This window comes from Hipposideros armiger, unplaced genomic scaffold (assembly GCF_001890085.2).
Source record: "Hipposideros armiger isolate ML-2016 unplaced genomic scaffold, ASM189008v1 scaffold_1111, whole genome shotgun sequence".
Lineage (NCBI taxonomy): Eukaryota > Metazoa > Chordata > Mammalia > Chiroptera > Hipposideridae > Hipposideros > Hipposideros armiger.
In genome coordinates, this window is record NW_017732461.1 from 35,889 (window position 1) to 52,207 (window position 16,319).

The 16,319-nt window shown below is 35.7% G+C and overlaps 2 protein-coding genes across 3 annotated transcripts in view; one reads left to right on the top strand and one right to left on the bottom strand.

The window, feature by feature from the left end:
- Positions 1-16,319, top strand: part of ACAD11 (acyl-CoA dehydrogenase family member 11) — a gene marked incomplete at its 5' end in the record, with an annotated part of 57,619 nt that overhangs the window by 21,825 nt on the left and 19,475 nt on the right. The window contains 3 exons of the mRNA XM_019632251.1: positions 166-304; positions 3,890-3,997; positions 5,753-5,851. Of these exons, the coding sequence (XP_019487796.1) occupies positions 166-304; positions 3,890-3,997; positions 5,753-5,851 (346 nt within the window). The remainder of the gene's footprint in view (positions 1-165; positions 305-3,889; positions 3,998-5,752; positions 5,852-16,319) is intronic.
- Positions 6,555-9,669, bottom strand: ACKR4 (atypical chemokine receptor 4). 2 transcript variants are annotated; one of them, XM_019632255.1, is made up of 2 exons: positions 9,576-9,669; positions 6,555-8,050 (listed from the first exon to the last, which is right to left on the bottom strand). In XM_019632255.1, exons 1-2 carry the CDS (start codon positions 9,588-9,590, stop codon positions 6,989-6,991), a joined length of 1,077 nt encoding a protein of 358 aa, XP_019487800.1. In that variant the 5' UTR covers positions 9,591-9,669; the 3' UTR covers positions 6,555-6,988. The 2 variants fall into 2 exon arrangements, with proteins under 2 accessions (XP_019487800.1, XP_019487802.1); XM_019632257.1 differs by lacking the exon at positions 9,576-9,669 and adding an exon at positions 9,354-9,493.

A 16,319-nucleotide genomic window follows, 5' to 3' on the forward strand; every position in this document is an offset into this window, starting at 1 on the left:
GTGAATCAGTAACTAGTTGTTTTTGCACACTAGGATGCAATAAAATAAATCATTTCATAAGCGTTTTTACATTTCAAAAATTGTAAATACCAATATCTTTTAAAAATAAACTATTTTAGGTCATGGCCAATTATAATCACTCTGGCATGCTCATCCCCTTGACAGGAAATGGCCAAAGCAGAGGGCCTCTGGAACTTGTTTTTGCCAGCTGTAAGCGGTCTCAACCAGGTGGACTATGCCTTGATTGCTGAGGAAACAGGGAAATGCTTTTTTGCTCCAGATGTCTTCAACTGCCAAGCACCAGGTTACTACATCATCTAAAAACAGATGTTCTCAGATATTTTGAGCAGTGTTTAAAATTTCTCTATTTTATGACAAGGAAGCTTTTTTTTTTTTTGCTTTTTTTTTTTACATAAAGTCATTGATTTATAAATTTGTCTATAATTTTACTTTTCAGTTACTTTGAGTTAAATATTTTAAAAAATGGATCTAATGGTCTCAAGGTATTACTCTTCTGTTAAACATCATTACATGAAGAGTGTTGGTGAATAGGAGCTGCCACAAAGGGATTGGCAGAATAAGGATTGTAGTTTTTTGATTGGGTATTGGCTATGTCTATGGCTAGTTGGAATGGCTAGAGAATTCCAAATCTTTTGGTTAACCTCACTATTTCTCTACTTATTCACCAATTATATATTGATTACCTACTATATGCAAAGCACTGTTCTAGATAATTTGGGATATATCAAAGAATGAAATATACAAAGATTCCTGCCCTCGTGGTGCTGGTAGTCTAATGGAGGGAGACAAAAATAAAGAATCTAGTAAACAAGTAAATTATATAGTAAATTTGAAGATGAAAAGTGCTTTGTAGAAAAAAAAACCAGCAGGATAGGGGAGCTCTGGAATGCTGCGGGACAAGGAATATGGATTATAATTTAAACTAGAATGGGTGGCCAGGCCTTATTTAGAGAATGACATTTGATAAAGAATTAAAGAGAGTGAGAGAATTAGCCATGCTGATATCTGGGGGAAGAGTTTTCATAGAAGAGGGAACAGAAAATGCACAGGTCCTAAGGCAATAGTGTGAATGGTGTATTTTGGGATTAGCCAAGGAGGCCAAGTGGCTGGGAGAAGAAGAAGAATAGAAGATCTTGGACCGGAAAGGACCTTATTGGATGGGCCTTATCGGACAAATAAGGGCTTATAACAGTGCAGTGGGAAGCCATTGGGGATTTGAGCAGAGGAGTGATAAGATGTAACTGCAGTTTTAAAAGGATCACTTTGGTTGCTGTGTTAAGAATTAACAAAAGAAGAGAAGGAGGGAAGGAGGGAGTCTGTTGTAATAATCCTGGTGAGAGATGATGGTGATTTGTTCTAGGGTGCTAGCAGTGGAAGGGGTGAGAAGTGGAAAGATTCTAAATATATGTTTGAAGGCAGAGCCAAGAGGATTTCCTGGTTGGATGTGGGGTTTGAATGGGGAAGTCAAGGATGCCTCTAAGGACTTTGGCATGAAAAAGTTAGAAGAATGAGGGAAGAGGAACAACTTTTCTTTAAAAAGGTAATAGGGAAGGGATAACCTGGCACGTAGTCTGGAGAAGGTGTTTTCAAACCTGGATTTGCAGAACCACCACCTAAGAAACTTAAAAAAAAAATCCAGACTCCATCCTGGAGATTCAGTAGGTCTAGGGTAGACCCGGCGAATGTCTTGTGTATTTTTTTTTTAAAACCAAGTTACTCTGGTTATTCTGATACAACATGACTTTTCTGACAACCCAATATATTGTCACCCAATCTGTAGCAATGTAGTTGTACGTGTGTGTTCATTCATGGGTGGGTGGGGGGAGAGATACATATTACTGAAAAAAGGCTTCATGCAACAATAGTTCCCCTTACTACATACAGTGCATTCAGATATTTTCCACTGAGTCTTATCTATTCTATTTTTATCTATTTTACTTTTTTAAAGATCGCTAGCCATACACGTATTTCATTAAATTGATTTCATGACACACTAGTGGGTCATAATATGAAAAATAATGCTAAAGAAGACCTCCTTTGCAGATACAGCTCTGCCACTATTTCTCCGTTTGACCTGTGAACTCACTTTTCACTAGATGGTTGTAGACTTTTTTTAGTATGAAAATTTCATGAGTCTATTAGTTGTACTACCTAAACGATATCACCCAACTGCTGAAATCTAAAAATTGGCCAGAAAGATATTTTTTCTTTGATCAAAGTCTGATCAACACCTCTCCTCAGCAAACAAGAGGTGTAAAAACCATCAGTAAAAAATGAAGCCTTTGTTTCTTTTTGTAGTGGAGATTTCTTCAGGAAGGCCCAGTTGGCATTGTGTTTGAAGCATTTCCAAAGCAGATAAAGAAGGGTAGCTGATGCCAATTAAATACTTTGAGAGGTTTCTTAAGTATAAAAGATGAATTTCTTCTCACACAACCCAGATTATTTTCTAAATAATTATAAAAGTTTATGGAAACATGCCATCTTCCAATGTGTCTTTTTTTATTTTCATTTTTTTATTTTGCCCTTTAAGAAACCATACAATATTGTACAATGGAATGTTGAAAATAGCAATTTTAATTCTACAACTATTACTGGAAAATTTGGGGGTCATTGGACTGGTTTTGGGGGAAAAAATGTTTTTGTAGAAGTAATTTAGGCTTTTTTTCCCAACCCACAAATGATATCTTCATTTTGCCAGCTTCTTGGAGAAAACTGGTAATTTTTGAAAAGTTTGTATTCAGTATTTACCTCATCTGAACTATTAGGTTGTCGGAAAAGTCATGACGCATTTTTGCAACAAAAAATGTAGAAAAAATACATCTTGACTTTTCCGACCAACCAATATAACAAACACTGAATTTAAAACAAGCAAACAGTGACCTTCATTAATTCCAACTCAGGATTCATTTTCTTCCTCAGTCAAAAATAATTGTAAGCTTGTTTTAATCTACAAAGAAATTTGTGCATTTTAATATAACTTTGTTAGGAGTGTCTGAACAGAGTACCAACATATTTTGAGAGACTTAACTTAAACTTAACTGTTTCCACAGGCATTTCAGTGACTATCCCTAAAGTCATTGTAAGAGGTGATACTGAAAAATTCTTCCTCAAAATTTTATAAGTAATCAGCATTCAAGGGAAAGGTTTTAGATAGTGTTTTTAGAAATTGACTAGGACTGAAAATCAGAGGAAGGCATCTAGAACATTTTGCTCTATGGCAGACACGAAGCATTCTTTTTTACCTGAGTGATACTAGTGTTGCTGTGTACTGATCAATGGCTTCTCAGGGTTGGAGAGGGTCTGTGAAGTTATCTAATGTCATTTTCTACCCAAGGCAGAGATTCTGTGTGTAGCATCCTAGAGATAAGACTTAGTACTTTTCTAGATGGTATGGGGTGCACAAAAGCAAGAGCAATGTTAGAGGCAAAGAGACAATAATTACTATATGAGTTCAGAAGGAGATATTTCTGATTGGGTCATCAGAGATTCTTCCCAATGGAGGTGGCTCAGAAACAGGAAGTTACTTGGAAATGATGGGTAGAATTTCACTTGAGAGAAGGCCTGGCCCAAGCAAACATGTGGAAGTTAGAAAGCACAGGGTGTGTTTGAAGAAGTGAAGTCTCAGTATAATCATGTTAATTGTTTTCCAGTAGCATTGCAATCACTCCTGGAAGAACATAATTGCAAGACAGCAGGCACACTCTTTGTAGCACATCCTCATTGTAAATTATATTTACTATTATGCTTCAAAATATTTTTGTTAGCAAACATTTGCATTAAAAAGATGCATGTCTGTATTACCTACATGAAGTTTGACTTCATATTGGTAAATTTTAAAATTTGAAACAAATGCTTTTATTATGTACAGACACGGGGAACATGGAGTTGCTGCACCTCTATGGAAATGAAAAGCAGAAGCAGCAGTGGCTTGAGCCTCTTCTTCAAGGGAGCATTGCCTCCTGCTTCTGTATGACAGGTAACAGCAAATCGCTGTTCTCCCTCGTGCAATCAGTCATCCCAGAGTTACTGTGGATGAACTGAAGAAATGTGGGGTGTGGCTCTGTATGTCAGGCAAATTTGCCCATGGCCAGAAATGTGAGTATGTTTGTTTGGAGCCCAGTTTTAAAGTTTGGCATTACTTAAAGGGCAGAACAAAATTGTCCTCCCTTTTGAGAGGACATCAGATGATATTTGCTGGTAGCCTACTTTGGGCATTAGCAGCGTAAACCTAGTTTCATGATCTTTTGACTTGCATTTCTAAAATTGCCATCTGTGGATATTTAAGATCTTTTTTGTTCTTATGTATGAAATATTCATTTTTGTGATAATTTTATATTGATACTTATAAAATACTCAACTCTGCACAAACCCAGAAAAATAGAACTTGCACCAATGCTGATAATATAGCTCAAGTTATACTTATGTGGGGAAATAAAACTAGGAGCATATTAATAAAAATACGTTTGGTAACATTTGTCCATAGGAAATAGTAATTAAGAACTTTTCAAAGGATCAAGTCATCATTTCATAACTGAGTTTAGAATTAAACTAAATTTCATTTGGCCATAATTTTGGCCAGATTTTATTGTCCTCTGTAACACTGCATACATTTATAATAGCAAAACTGATCTCCATTTAAAACAATAAGAGACATTTATTGAACACGTGCGGTATGATGCGTTATCTACAAAGCACTAATTTGAGGTTACAAAATAATTCGAGTACATAGTTCCCTTTCTAAAGTAACTGAGTCCTGGGCAGCCGGATGGCTCAGTTGGTTAGAGCACGTGCTCTTAACAACAAGGTTGCTGGTTCAACTCCTGCATGGGAGGGTGGGCTGTGTCACCCCCCACCCCCACCCCCTGCCCACAACTAGATTGAAAGCAGTGACTGGACTTGGAGCTAAGCTTGCGTTTTCCACAACTAAGATTGAAGGACAACAATTTGACCTGGAGCTGATGGGTCCTGGAAAAACACAATGTTCCCCTTCCCCAATTCCCCAACACTGTTCCCTTTCCCAATTCCCCAATACGGTCTTTAAAAAAATAAAATAAAATAAAATAAAGTAACTGAGTCCCTAGTTTTAGAAATAGAACACATGAAATAGCTGAAGGACCCATTTAAAAGAGCAACATATTAACACGTGCAGATTACTATGACTGAGAGCTAGCCTATAAATTCTAAAGTGCCCTGCACTAAAGCAGTCATGTAAGAGTGTCCCATGGAAAACTTTCTGAAGATGCTAAGTGTTGAGCAGGCTTTATAGAATGCAAAATAAATCAGTGAAAGCATTCCTGATGGACTTTGCCAGGCACAGTTAGAAACTATTTAAGATAGTAAACTGCATGATGGTGAGACCTGGTTTGCAGGTGTTTAGTACAGATTTCCATTATCGGAAGAACAATATTTTTAATCTACTTTTGATGATTGGAGAAAGGATTGAGTTGTATCCCAAGTCAGGTATCAATGAGAAAACCAAGAATACCATTCAGATTGCTGGTTCCCAATGTTCTAAATACCTCATTCATTCTTCCAATACACAGTTATTTTATTGAATACCTACTATGTGTAGGCTCTGGGGGAACTGGAGTGGAATGGGGGAAGGATAGGAAGAGGAAAAAAACAAAGATGTTCTCTCTGTCCTCAAACAGTTTGTATTTCTTTATCTAAGTCTCTTTTGTAAACTGATTATATCTGCCTTCCTGTAAATTCAGCCTCTGCTTGTTTATAGAGCCTGATGTCGCATCCAGTGATGCCACGAATATTGAATGTAGCATCCAACGAGATGGAGATAGTTACGTAATTAATGGCAAGAAGTGGTGGAGTAGCGGTGAGTATTCCGATGGATCCTTTGTGCTGGATGCTGTGCTAGAATAATACGATACATAGTGAATAGTTTCATGATCTATTTAAATTCTGCCTTTGAAAGCATTTTCAGATTTACAAACAGTTGATAAAAAAAAGTAATTTAAAATAACATGTCTTGATTGGGTGATGTTTATTTTAAGAGCAGAAAGTGTCTTTTTCTTTTACAGTTTTGTGAAAGATAAAATTCAAGTTAGTGCACAATATTTTTCACTATTGTAATTTCTATCAAATTAAATTTTAACAGGAACATATAACATGGACTGTAGTAATTTATGTATAATTGTTTTGAAAGTGAGAAGCTATATGTGTTATTAAAAACCATTGTGGTACATATTTTCATTGCTTGAAAATACAAATGTCTAAGTGAAAAATAAGAATCTGTATACATAGAAAAATAACACTGTTTAGTCAACCCTCAGTAACAAACTCACACAAATGAATGGACCTTTTAGAAAGTGATAAAAATTGGAACCTAGTTAAATATGATTACCTGAGGTTTGCTTTTAGAGTACACATGATAAATCTAACAAGACAGCCAGTTTATTACTAAAGGAAGTTGACATATAAAAGCACATTATGTGTTTAGAAACTTACCAGGAATGTATTAAAAGGGCCAGAAAAGCTTTTTATGTATATTTTTTTGTTAATTGTTATTCTTTCTGGAGTTTTATGAAATCACTTACAAATTAAGAAACAGGTAAAGAAAGATAGAATAAATTTTGCCATATAGTTATTCAAGTACTAAAATTATGCAAGGAAATCATTCTTATATTAAAATTTAGATAATTTAAAATAATTATAAATGACCTTTAATATAAGCCTTTTCATTAATGAATGTTTTAGATGGCCTTAACTTAGAAGCTTTTATTACTTATGCTTACTGCTATTTTCCAATATTGTTCATTTTAATTTTCATTTCTATGCATTATTTTGTTTCCTCTTCTTCTTGGTTTCTACCTTTCTTCCCCTCCTCATCTCAACCTCTTCTCTAAGTTGCCACTTCAGTGTTTCAGATTTGAGTTTCAGAATAATGCAGCTGTTTTATCTGAAGAAGAAGCATCATTTTTGTGTATCGAAGCAAGATAGGGCAGTTTTACATTTAAATGCTCAATGTACTGGTTGGCTCTGTAGGAACTTCAGAATCAAATGGAATTTCCTCCACATTTTGTCTTTGTCTTCTCCAGGACCCATATTTCTTGGCAGCTTTCATAATGTAGTTTTTAAAAGAGGATCCCATAAAAACATATAGGACTGGGTTTAGGCAGCTGTGAAAGAGTGCAATGCTCTCTGTGACTTGGATGGCCACATCCATGCGTTTGCTCATGTCACAGTCGGTGATCAGGAAGTAGATGATGTCTATAGCTTGGCAGAACTTGACAATGTTGTAAGGCAGCTGAGTGACAATGAAAACTATTACCACTGTGAGCAGAACTTTGAGGGGTCGAGATTTTTTAATGTTTGGCATCTTGATGAGTGTCCTCGCCGTGATAAAGTAGCAGACTCCCATAATGAGAAAGGGTATCACAAATCCAAAGCAGATTTCCAGCAGCTGAATCGATGCTTTCACTGATGTTCCCAGGTGGTGTGGAAAGGTGGGAATGCACCTCGCCATGTGATTTACTGTATAAAAAACCAGCTGAGGTACACTCAGCAAGATGGCAGCCATCCAGACACAGAAACAGATGATCAGGCATGGTCTTCCCACTCCTGAATGACTGGGGGCTTTAGTTACTGCCCAATATCTGTCTATGCTGATACAAGCCAGGAACTGCATTCCAGAGACAAAATTGACTGTGTACAAGGCTGAAGTGACCTTGCACATGATTTTCCCTAAAACCCACCCATGAACTGCATTAACTGCCCAGAAAGGCAGAGTGAACAGAAGGAGTAAATCTGCCACCGCCAAATTCAGGATGTACACATCTGTTTTGGTTCTCTGCTTCTTGTAACAGGCATAAATCACCACTACTATGGAGTTGCCTGCAATTCCAATGATGAAAGCTATTGTGAAGAAGGCAGGCAAGAAAACTTTTGCAAAATTTCTGACCTCCTCTTTAATGCAGATCAGTTCGTATTGACTGTAGTCATGAGTGCCGTTTATTTCACTTTCCTCATAATAGTAATCTATTGAGTGGTTGTGTTCCAAAGCCATGGCTGCAATCTGCATGGCAAAAAAATACAGGTTATTCATTTTAATATTGCTTAAAAGGAAACACTTTTTATTTAGCATATGTTTTGTTCTTTTACTAGAGAATACATTGTTGTCACAACATACATGAGCCTAAATCTGCCATCCTTTGAAACCCTTTAACAGAAGTCACACTGGAGTATATACCCAAGACTAGTTTTTCATCCTTTGTTTTTACAAGCCTGTGTGTAGGAACTGGGATTTACACAGGGAAACTAAATATAATCCCCTGGGGCATTTTCTTAATCTGTAAACCCTAAATGAAAGTAGTGACTTTTTTGTAAAAATAGTTTTTAAAATATGAAATTACCCTGTAGTATTGTAAGATAAGCTTACACAGAATTCAAAAGTTTTAAAATGTATTCAATAATGACTGTCAGTGTTTTTAATATAGTGCTGAGTTTTGTTTTGCTTTTTCCTTAGCTTTTCTGTCTCCCTTTGGTTATTTTTGTCCTTGGAAGAATCTCAAATATTCTTACATAATCATTAATGAAAATATTGTTGTCAGAACCGTGTGTCAATTTATGGTGCATTTTTAAGAGAATACTTGCTAATCCTTTTTGGATGAGTAAAGCAAAGTGAAGAAGGTCCCCTGAGGAAAGATACAACATAAAAGAACTACTTTCATTATGTAAAAACCAGGTGCTGACAATTTAAAATGACAACTTTCATCCTTAAGGTTATTTGAAAAGTTCCAGTCTGGAAGATTACTCCAGTTTTCATTTTCTTATGCATTAACTATTGACATAATATGAATTTTGTTCTTTCCTTCTCTTTGATCACAGAAATCTTGAACCTGGCGATAAGGAATAGTGGAAGATAATAAGGGAGGATATTTTAAAATAAGAATTAATCTTACTAAAAATGTACATAAGTAAAAGTAGGAATGGAAATTATTTTCAGAAATGATCCTCTGGCAGTTACATAGAAACACATTTAGATGTCTTTATAATTATTACAAGAATGAAAAAATTAGTGTTTGTAAAACAAAGCAAAAAAATAGTATAGCAAAACCTATTTTCTCTTTAAAATTTCATAGCCAGGTAATGGTATTTAAATAATATATTTTCTTCTTGTTATATTCAGGTTTTTTTTTTTGTTTTAAGCTTAAAGTGTATAGCAGTTTTCAAATAGCTCTTTTTTGTACATGTAAACATTTAGACGTACTTTCATGCATCAAGACTCCCTCAGCATAAGTAAATATACAAAGTCTTTAGGCTTTTTAAAAAAAAATCATATTCAAGTCAGAATGAGAAAAGAAAGAAAAAAAACCAACCTGTTTCAGTGGGCAGAGAGGAGCAGCAGTCTTGAGTGCAGAGTGAAATCAAATGACCTCTCTGACTCATGCTACTTTTGTTTTCATTTTATACCCCTGCCTTTGTCTTGTTTCCAAAAGGGCTTTCCTGAAATTCAAGCTTGTGAGCACTTGCTCTTTTATTTCATGTGTAACCATTCTGTGAAATCAAACCCAAGTTCTTAAGCTTCCTAGGATACAAACCTGAAAGAATTCCATCTTGTTTCAGCTGCAGAGCTTTCACAGTTTCCACTTAGCCAAAGGCAACCAAAAAGGAACTGACTGCGACCCAAAAGAATTCACCGGAGAGCATCAAGGCAGCTAACAAGCACTTGTAGGCAGCATCTAGAGAAATGCTCTCCCAAGTTATTTTGCCTACGAAAAAACCCTAAAATTATTTTAATCCAGAAAGATATCTTTCTGAAGACTAAATTATCAAAGACTAAATTCTAAGGAATCATTAGGCACATAGAGGATTTAATTGTTTTATGCCACATTAACATTTTACTTCAACTATTAGACTCTTCTTGGCTTCACTGTACTCCTCCGCCCCTGATCCCGGAGTGTGCCTTTCCCATGACTTGAAACTCTCTTGCCTTCTTGTAACCTTCTCCTTCAAAGACCAGCGTCCAGTCCTACGTCTGAATGGGTTGTTTATTTTTCCCACATTTCCAAACAAGTGAAAATTAAAGAAGAGAAATGTATACAGATTTAGCCCTTGAGGTTTATTTGAACTTGACTCTCCTCAAATTTGCATAACAGTTTCCTTATTCTATATTCACGCAAGGCTGGGCTCAGTCTTCACCTGCAGAAGTTATTTCAGACCCATGTCATTTTTTTCTCCAAGCAATTGCTCTGACTCATTGTGTACTAGCATGTTATTTAGCTTCCAAATGTTTTTCAGTGTTTTTCTTGTAATTGAGTTCTAGTTTTATACCATTGTGCTCAGAGAAGACGCTTGATATGATTTCGGTCTTCTTAAATTTATTGAGACTTGTTTTATGGCCTAACATGTGGTCTATCTTGGAATATGTTCCATATGCACTTGGAATAGAATGTGTATTCTGCTGCTTTGGGGTGAAATATTCCAAAAAATATCAATTAAATCTATCGGGTCCAATGTGTCATTTAAGGCTACTGTTGCCTTGTTGATTTTCTGTCTGGTTGATCTCTCCATTGATGTCAATAAGTTATTAAAGTCCTCTACTCTCACTGTATTACTGTCAATCTCTCTCTTTATATCCATCAACATTTGCTTTATATATTTGGGTACATAAATATTTACAAAGGTTTATAGCCTCTTGTTGGATTTATCCCTTTATCATTATGAAATGTCCTTCTTTGTCTGTTGTTGTTGTTGCCTTTGTTTTAAAGTCTTTTTTTGTCAGGCATAAGTATTGCTAACTCTGCTTTTTAAAATTTCCATTTGCATGAAATATGTTCTTCCATCCCTTTACTTTCTGTCTGTGTCTTTTGCTCTCAAGTGAGTCTCTTATAGGCAGCATATGTATGGGCCTTGTTTTCTTATCCGTTCAGCCATCCTATGTCTTTTGGTTGGAGATTAATCCATTTACATTTAAAGTAACTATTGATAGGTATGTAGTTATTGCCATTTTATTGTTTTTTGATTGTTTTTATCTGCAAACTGGAAGTCTACAAGAGATATACAAGAAATAAAAAGAAAGGAATCTGAACACAAAACTACAAAAAGTCATAAACATACAGAAGAAGACAGCAAGAGAATAAGAAAGAGGGTGCCTGGGTCTACAGCAGACCTCCGTCTCTCCCTGACAGGGTCCCCATTGATTTTCACAGCCAGATACTATGGGACTCATCTTCCTGACACTGGTGCTCCAGGTTGGGGAGCCTGGTGTGGGACCAGGATCCCTCACTCCTCAGGGGGGACCTCTACAGTAGAGATATCCCTCCTGATTCTTAACCACCACAAGTGGTGTGGGACCAGCCTGTTTTATGTCTCCACCCTTATTACCAGTTTGGATGTGGATCCTTCTTTATATACTTAGTTATGCAAGTTCTGTTCAACTAGTCTTCAGCTAGTTCTCAAGGGTGGTTGTTCTATAATTTAGTTGTAATTTTGATGTGGGAGGAAGTGAGCAACAGTGTTTACCTAGGCCACCATCTTGACCAGAAGTTGATGCTATACTTCTTTACTGACTAGTCTATAACTGCAGCCTCCATAATTAGCAATTAACATAATCGCTTCAATCCATCAATATGGTATGTATACACAATACTGATTTGTGGGCCTTTGCTGTTGCTATCACTCTTATCTAGACAACTCCTCACACTTCACTTTAGCTCCCTAACTCCTATTTAGGATTCAGATTTAGGTCTGACTTTAACATAACTTAATCCTTAACCCTTCTAGATTAGATCGGATATACATACTCTTGACACCAATAGTACTATCTCACTCCGTTGCTAGTACTTATTAAAACATTCTATCTTCCATAGCAATCTTGTATCCTACTGTATCCTCAGCATTAACTTTGTGCCTTACTCATTGTACCAGCTTACTCAATAACAATTAAATACATAAATGAATCAATCAATCAATGGATCAGTCAGTGTTTAAGGAACTTCTCCACAGACTTGTAAGTTTAGCAATAGAGCTGGAATTTTGTTTGTTTGTTTGTTTGTTTTTAAGCTGAGCCATCCTGCCACCTGTTGGCAGCTCAGCAACTGCTCAGCGGCTGCTCAGCTCGGGCCGGGAATCGAACCACTGTTGTTCAAAGCTCAAACTCTTGAGTGAGCTCTTAACCAACTGAGCCACTCAGTCGGCCCCACAGAGCTGGAATTTTGGATTCAGATCTTCAGTCTTAGACTACTTCCATTTTATAATACTATGTACTATCTCTTACACATCTTAGTTATTTATGGATTATCATAATTTGCCCCTTTCAACTATTATAGGACTTTTAGAATGTTTCCAATGTTTTGCTATCATAAATGATGTTACAGAGAGCATATTTGTAGATATTGTGGGAAACTGAACTTAATCTAATCTAATCTTACTAATAAGTATTGAAGAATATGACTGTGTATAACTATCCTTTTTTGTTTGTTTTTTTTACACAAAAGATAGCATTCTTACTATTCACACTGGAGAATAATCTTAAAGTTCTTTCAGATAAGTGCATAGAAAGCTTCCCTGTTCTTTTTTGGAAAGGTTCCATTATATGGACATACTGCAGTATATTTAAATAGTCTCCTATTGATGTATATTGGACCATGCCCAATTCTTTGCAAGTACAAACATTAGTACTGCAATGAATAATCTTGAGTGTCTGTCATTTTATTCAGGAATAAATCTATCTGTAGGCTAAATCTCAGAGGTTGAACTGATAGATCAAAGAGTAAATGAATCTATGCTTTTGTTGGATAGTGCCAAGTGTCCTCCATACAATGTATTACCATGAACTCCCACCAAAAATGTATGCAAGTGTCTGTTTCCCTAGAAGTTAGCCAATAGAATGTTATTTGTTGACCACTTTGCTTTTTAAGTGACGTATAACAGATTCAATACTCCTCCCTGCCTTTCCCAGCCATGTGTGAAATATTTTCCTCATTTTTTTTTGCTTTTTAATTGTTTTTTAATGTATAATAATTTTTTATTTTTTAAGATTTTATTGGGGAATCGGGGAAGGGGAACAGACAAGTTGCTGTCCTTTTGTTCTTCAGTTTAGTTGTAGAGGACGTTGCTTCACTGGCCCATGTTGGTATTATGATTGCGCTCTTCCTGGCTGAGGCAGATCGCTCGCCGGCCATTGGATGGCTGCTCATGGTGGCTCACGGCAGCTCACAAAAGCGCATGCCAGCTGCCAGCCAACCCCAGTGCAGACTACGCCTTCGCTGGCAACTCACGGCAGCCCAGCTCCAGGTTGAGCTGTTGTTCGCCATCTTAGCTGTAGAGGGCACAGTATCACTGGCCCTCATATGGGATCTGAACCCAGGCCCTGCTGCTCAGAGCTGGTGTCCCAAGCCAACTCTTAACCAATGTGCCACTTGGCCGGCCCTAATGTATAATAGTTTTATATAGACAAACCAACTAATCTTTTTCTTTTGATTTCATTTATCATTTTTTTAAGGTTTAAACTTTCTTTCCCATCCAGAGATTTCTTAAATATGAAAGGATCTTTTCTTCTAGTTTTTTTATGGCTTAAATTAAAAAGAAATTTCAATTCCGATCTATTTGGAATTGATTTTGATCCAACCATATTCTGTGACAACAGCAACAGTAGCAGCAGCATGTAACATTTATTGAATACTTATTAGATTTAAACCTTCCTAAGAGTAGAGCAGGTGAACTTAAATGGGTGAGACTGGTGGGGTTTTTTAACTGTATGACTGTATGATAAACATCATTTTTAACAAGTAGAAATTTCATTGTAAAATGGTATTTAACTCCTAATTGTTTTGTAAATTTGAATTAAAGCTAATATTAGTTGTAAAGCTAAGACCAAGTGAAGTTTTTCACCTCAGAAATTCAATGTTGGTAGAGGAAATAGCCTTGAGACTTTGTGAATGGCGAACTGTGCTTCATATTATGTAATTATTTACATCACTTTATTGTTATAGACCACATCCATATCCAACAGTCATGTTTTTTTCTTACCTGTCATCTTTCTTTGTGTTAAAGAATGATTTTGTTTAATAACCATGTGGTTTGTAAGAGCCTAAGAAATTAAAATTCATCAGCAAATATCAGGGAAATGTCACTTTCATCCATACTAATCCTGGCACTTGAACAGTCTTAAAATACTACAGAGTCTGGATTAAAAACAAAATTATTTTATCTATGCCATCTGTTTTCATTCACAAAGGTCTGTGACATAGCAGATGTATTTAAACACTTTCTGGTCTATTAAGATTTCCTCTAATATATTTCATTTATGACATTTGGTATCCTGTCCATTAATTAAAATAATATAAAAGAGCAAAACTCTTTTTAAAAGAAAGATATTTCAGCTGCTGTACCTGCCAAATTCTACTTGTAGCTGAGATGATGTATTTGTGAGGGTTTTTCCCATTTTCTGAAACATCAAGGTTAAATCAAAATATTTCAAAGTCTACAACCTACGTATCCACCCTTACTTCCTCTACTTAATGACCCTAAAAGGAAAACCAATTTAGAAGTTGTTTTTTTTTAATCTGAATTGTATCCAATATTAGATTGCACAAGGGAGCATCAAATAATTATTTGCCTTTTTTTTTTTTTTTTTTAGTTTTTTCAAAATTTACCTGATAGCTGAAATCTATTGGGCATTTATATAAGCTGAGGCAATAAATTTTCGTGACAGAAAGAGCAAGGCACGAAATGTTTTTGGGAAATATTAGAGAAAAAAATATATTCTGAAAATTAGAATATAGGCCTTTTGACTGGGGCTTAAGAGCATTGTAAAGATTTTACTTTTGAATGATTCAGCTTCTGGTTAGCTAAGATTAAGATCCATGAAACCTTAAAAGATTTATCCAAAATGTTCTTGATTACCAGTATAGAAATTGAGAAAGAAAAGATCTCTAATGAAAATGAACCCAAATCATGCCATTATGTCCTAATCTGATTTTCAGAAGTATGCTCACCAAGGAGACAATGAGTTATTTGGGAACGTGGCCTGACCCTTCAGCCTGTGGGCCTCAAGTTTTCCTACAACTGAAACCTCAAAAAACTCAAGTAGAAAAATAGCCAACTGAAAAATTAAAAGTGAGCCTCTCTAGAAAAAATTATTTCTCTCTAATTTATAACTAAGAATCAAAGCATGATTACCTATTATTGCACATCCGTGGCCAAAAAAATCCCGCCAACCTAGCATTTTCAGATAAGAAATTTCAGATAAGATCCACAATGAAATGTAAGTATTATTACCTTCCATTTGAATAGTCCTAGTGTTCTTAGGTTTGATCCTCAGATTAGTGGGGTTCATTTTATACCTGTTAGCACCATACATTTTCCTTGTATTTAGGAAAATGCTTGCATTTTTCTTTTAATGAAAAACAGATTCACATCTTTTTAATATCAAAACTTTCTTCTTTAATTTTATTTGAAACAATTGGATTTAGTAATAAAAGTCTGTTGCAAAAGCCCAGAAGGGTCGAGATAATGGTTTTGTTTTTATCTCATACATAATATAGACATTAAGTCATATATTTGGGGAAAATATAAGAAAGACAATTTTGCCTAACATATTTATCTGATTACAGTGTGGGTCTAATGGCCAACTTAATGTTCTTTTTAAAAAACGTCCTGTTCTAAGTTAGTTAAAAGGCTTCTCCCTTACTTTCTAGTCACAGATAAAATCATATATATGTATATATGATTGCGTGTTCTGATAGTCTGGTGGCTTTGGCCGTGGGGAAAGTAGTCATCTGATTCAAGATCTAAATCAAATCAGTGTAAAGTGTTTCCTGACTCCCCTACCAGCCTGCGGATGAACAGTCACCCATTTGAGGCACACAACCTTCTTCCACCTTCCCTCCCTTTCCCAGATGAAATGTATTTTTTGTACTTTTAAAACTCAGTTTAAGTGTTTTATAAGGCAGAGTGCATGTAGGATTTCGGGAGTTAGGTGTTATCACATAGAAGTGGGGAAATGCCCCACCCTGTGCAGGAAATGGCTCCTCCATAGCTGGCAGATTAAGTGTTCAAGTAGAAGGAGATTAGGAAAGTGAAAAAAACAAACATTGCAGTTTACTCAGCAAATATGTCTCCTCCTAATTGGGATTTACAGAGTTGTTTACAAGATGGTAGGCTAAGGTGTTTTTTTTTAATTTATTTTCATTTATTTATTTTTGACATTCAATATTACTTTATATTAATTTCAAGTATACAGCATAGATGGTAGGCTAGTTTTTTAAAACGTTATTAAATTTTATTATTAAATTAGGAATGGTAACAAATCAGAAAATATCTAAGAGCATACTGTTTCT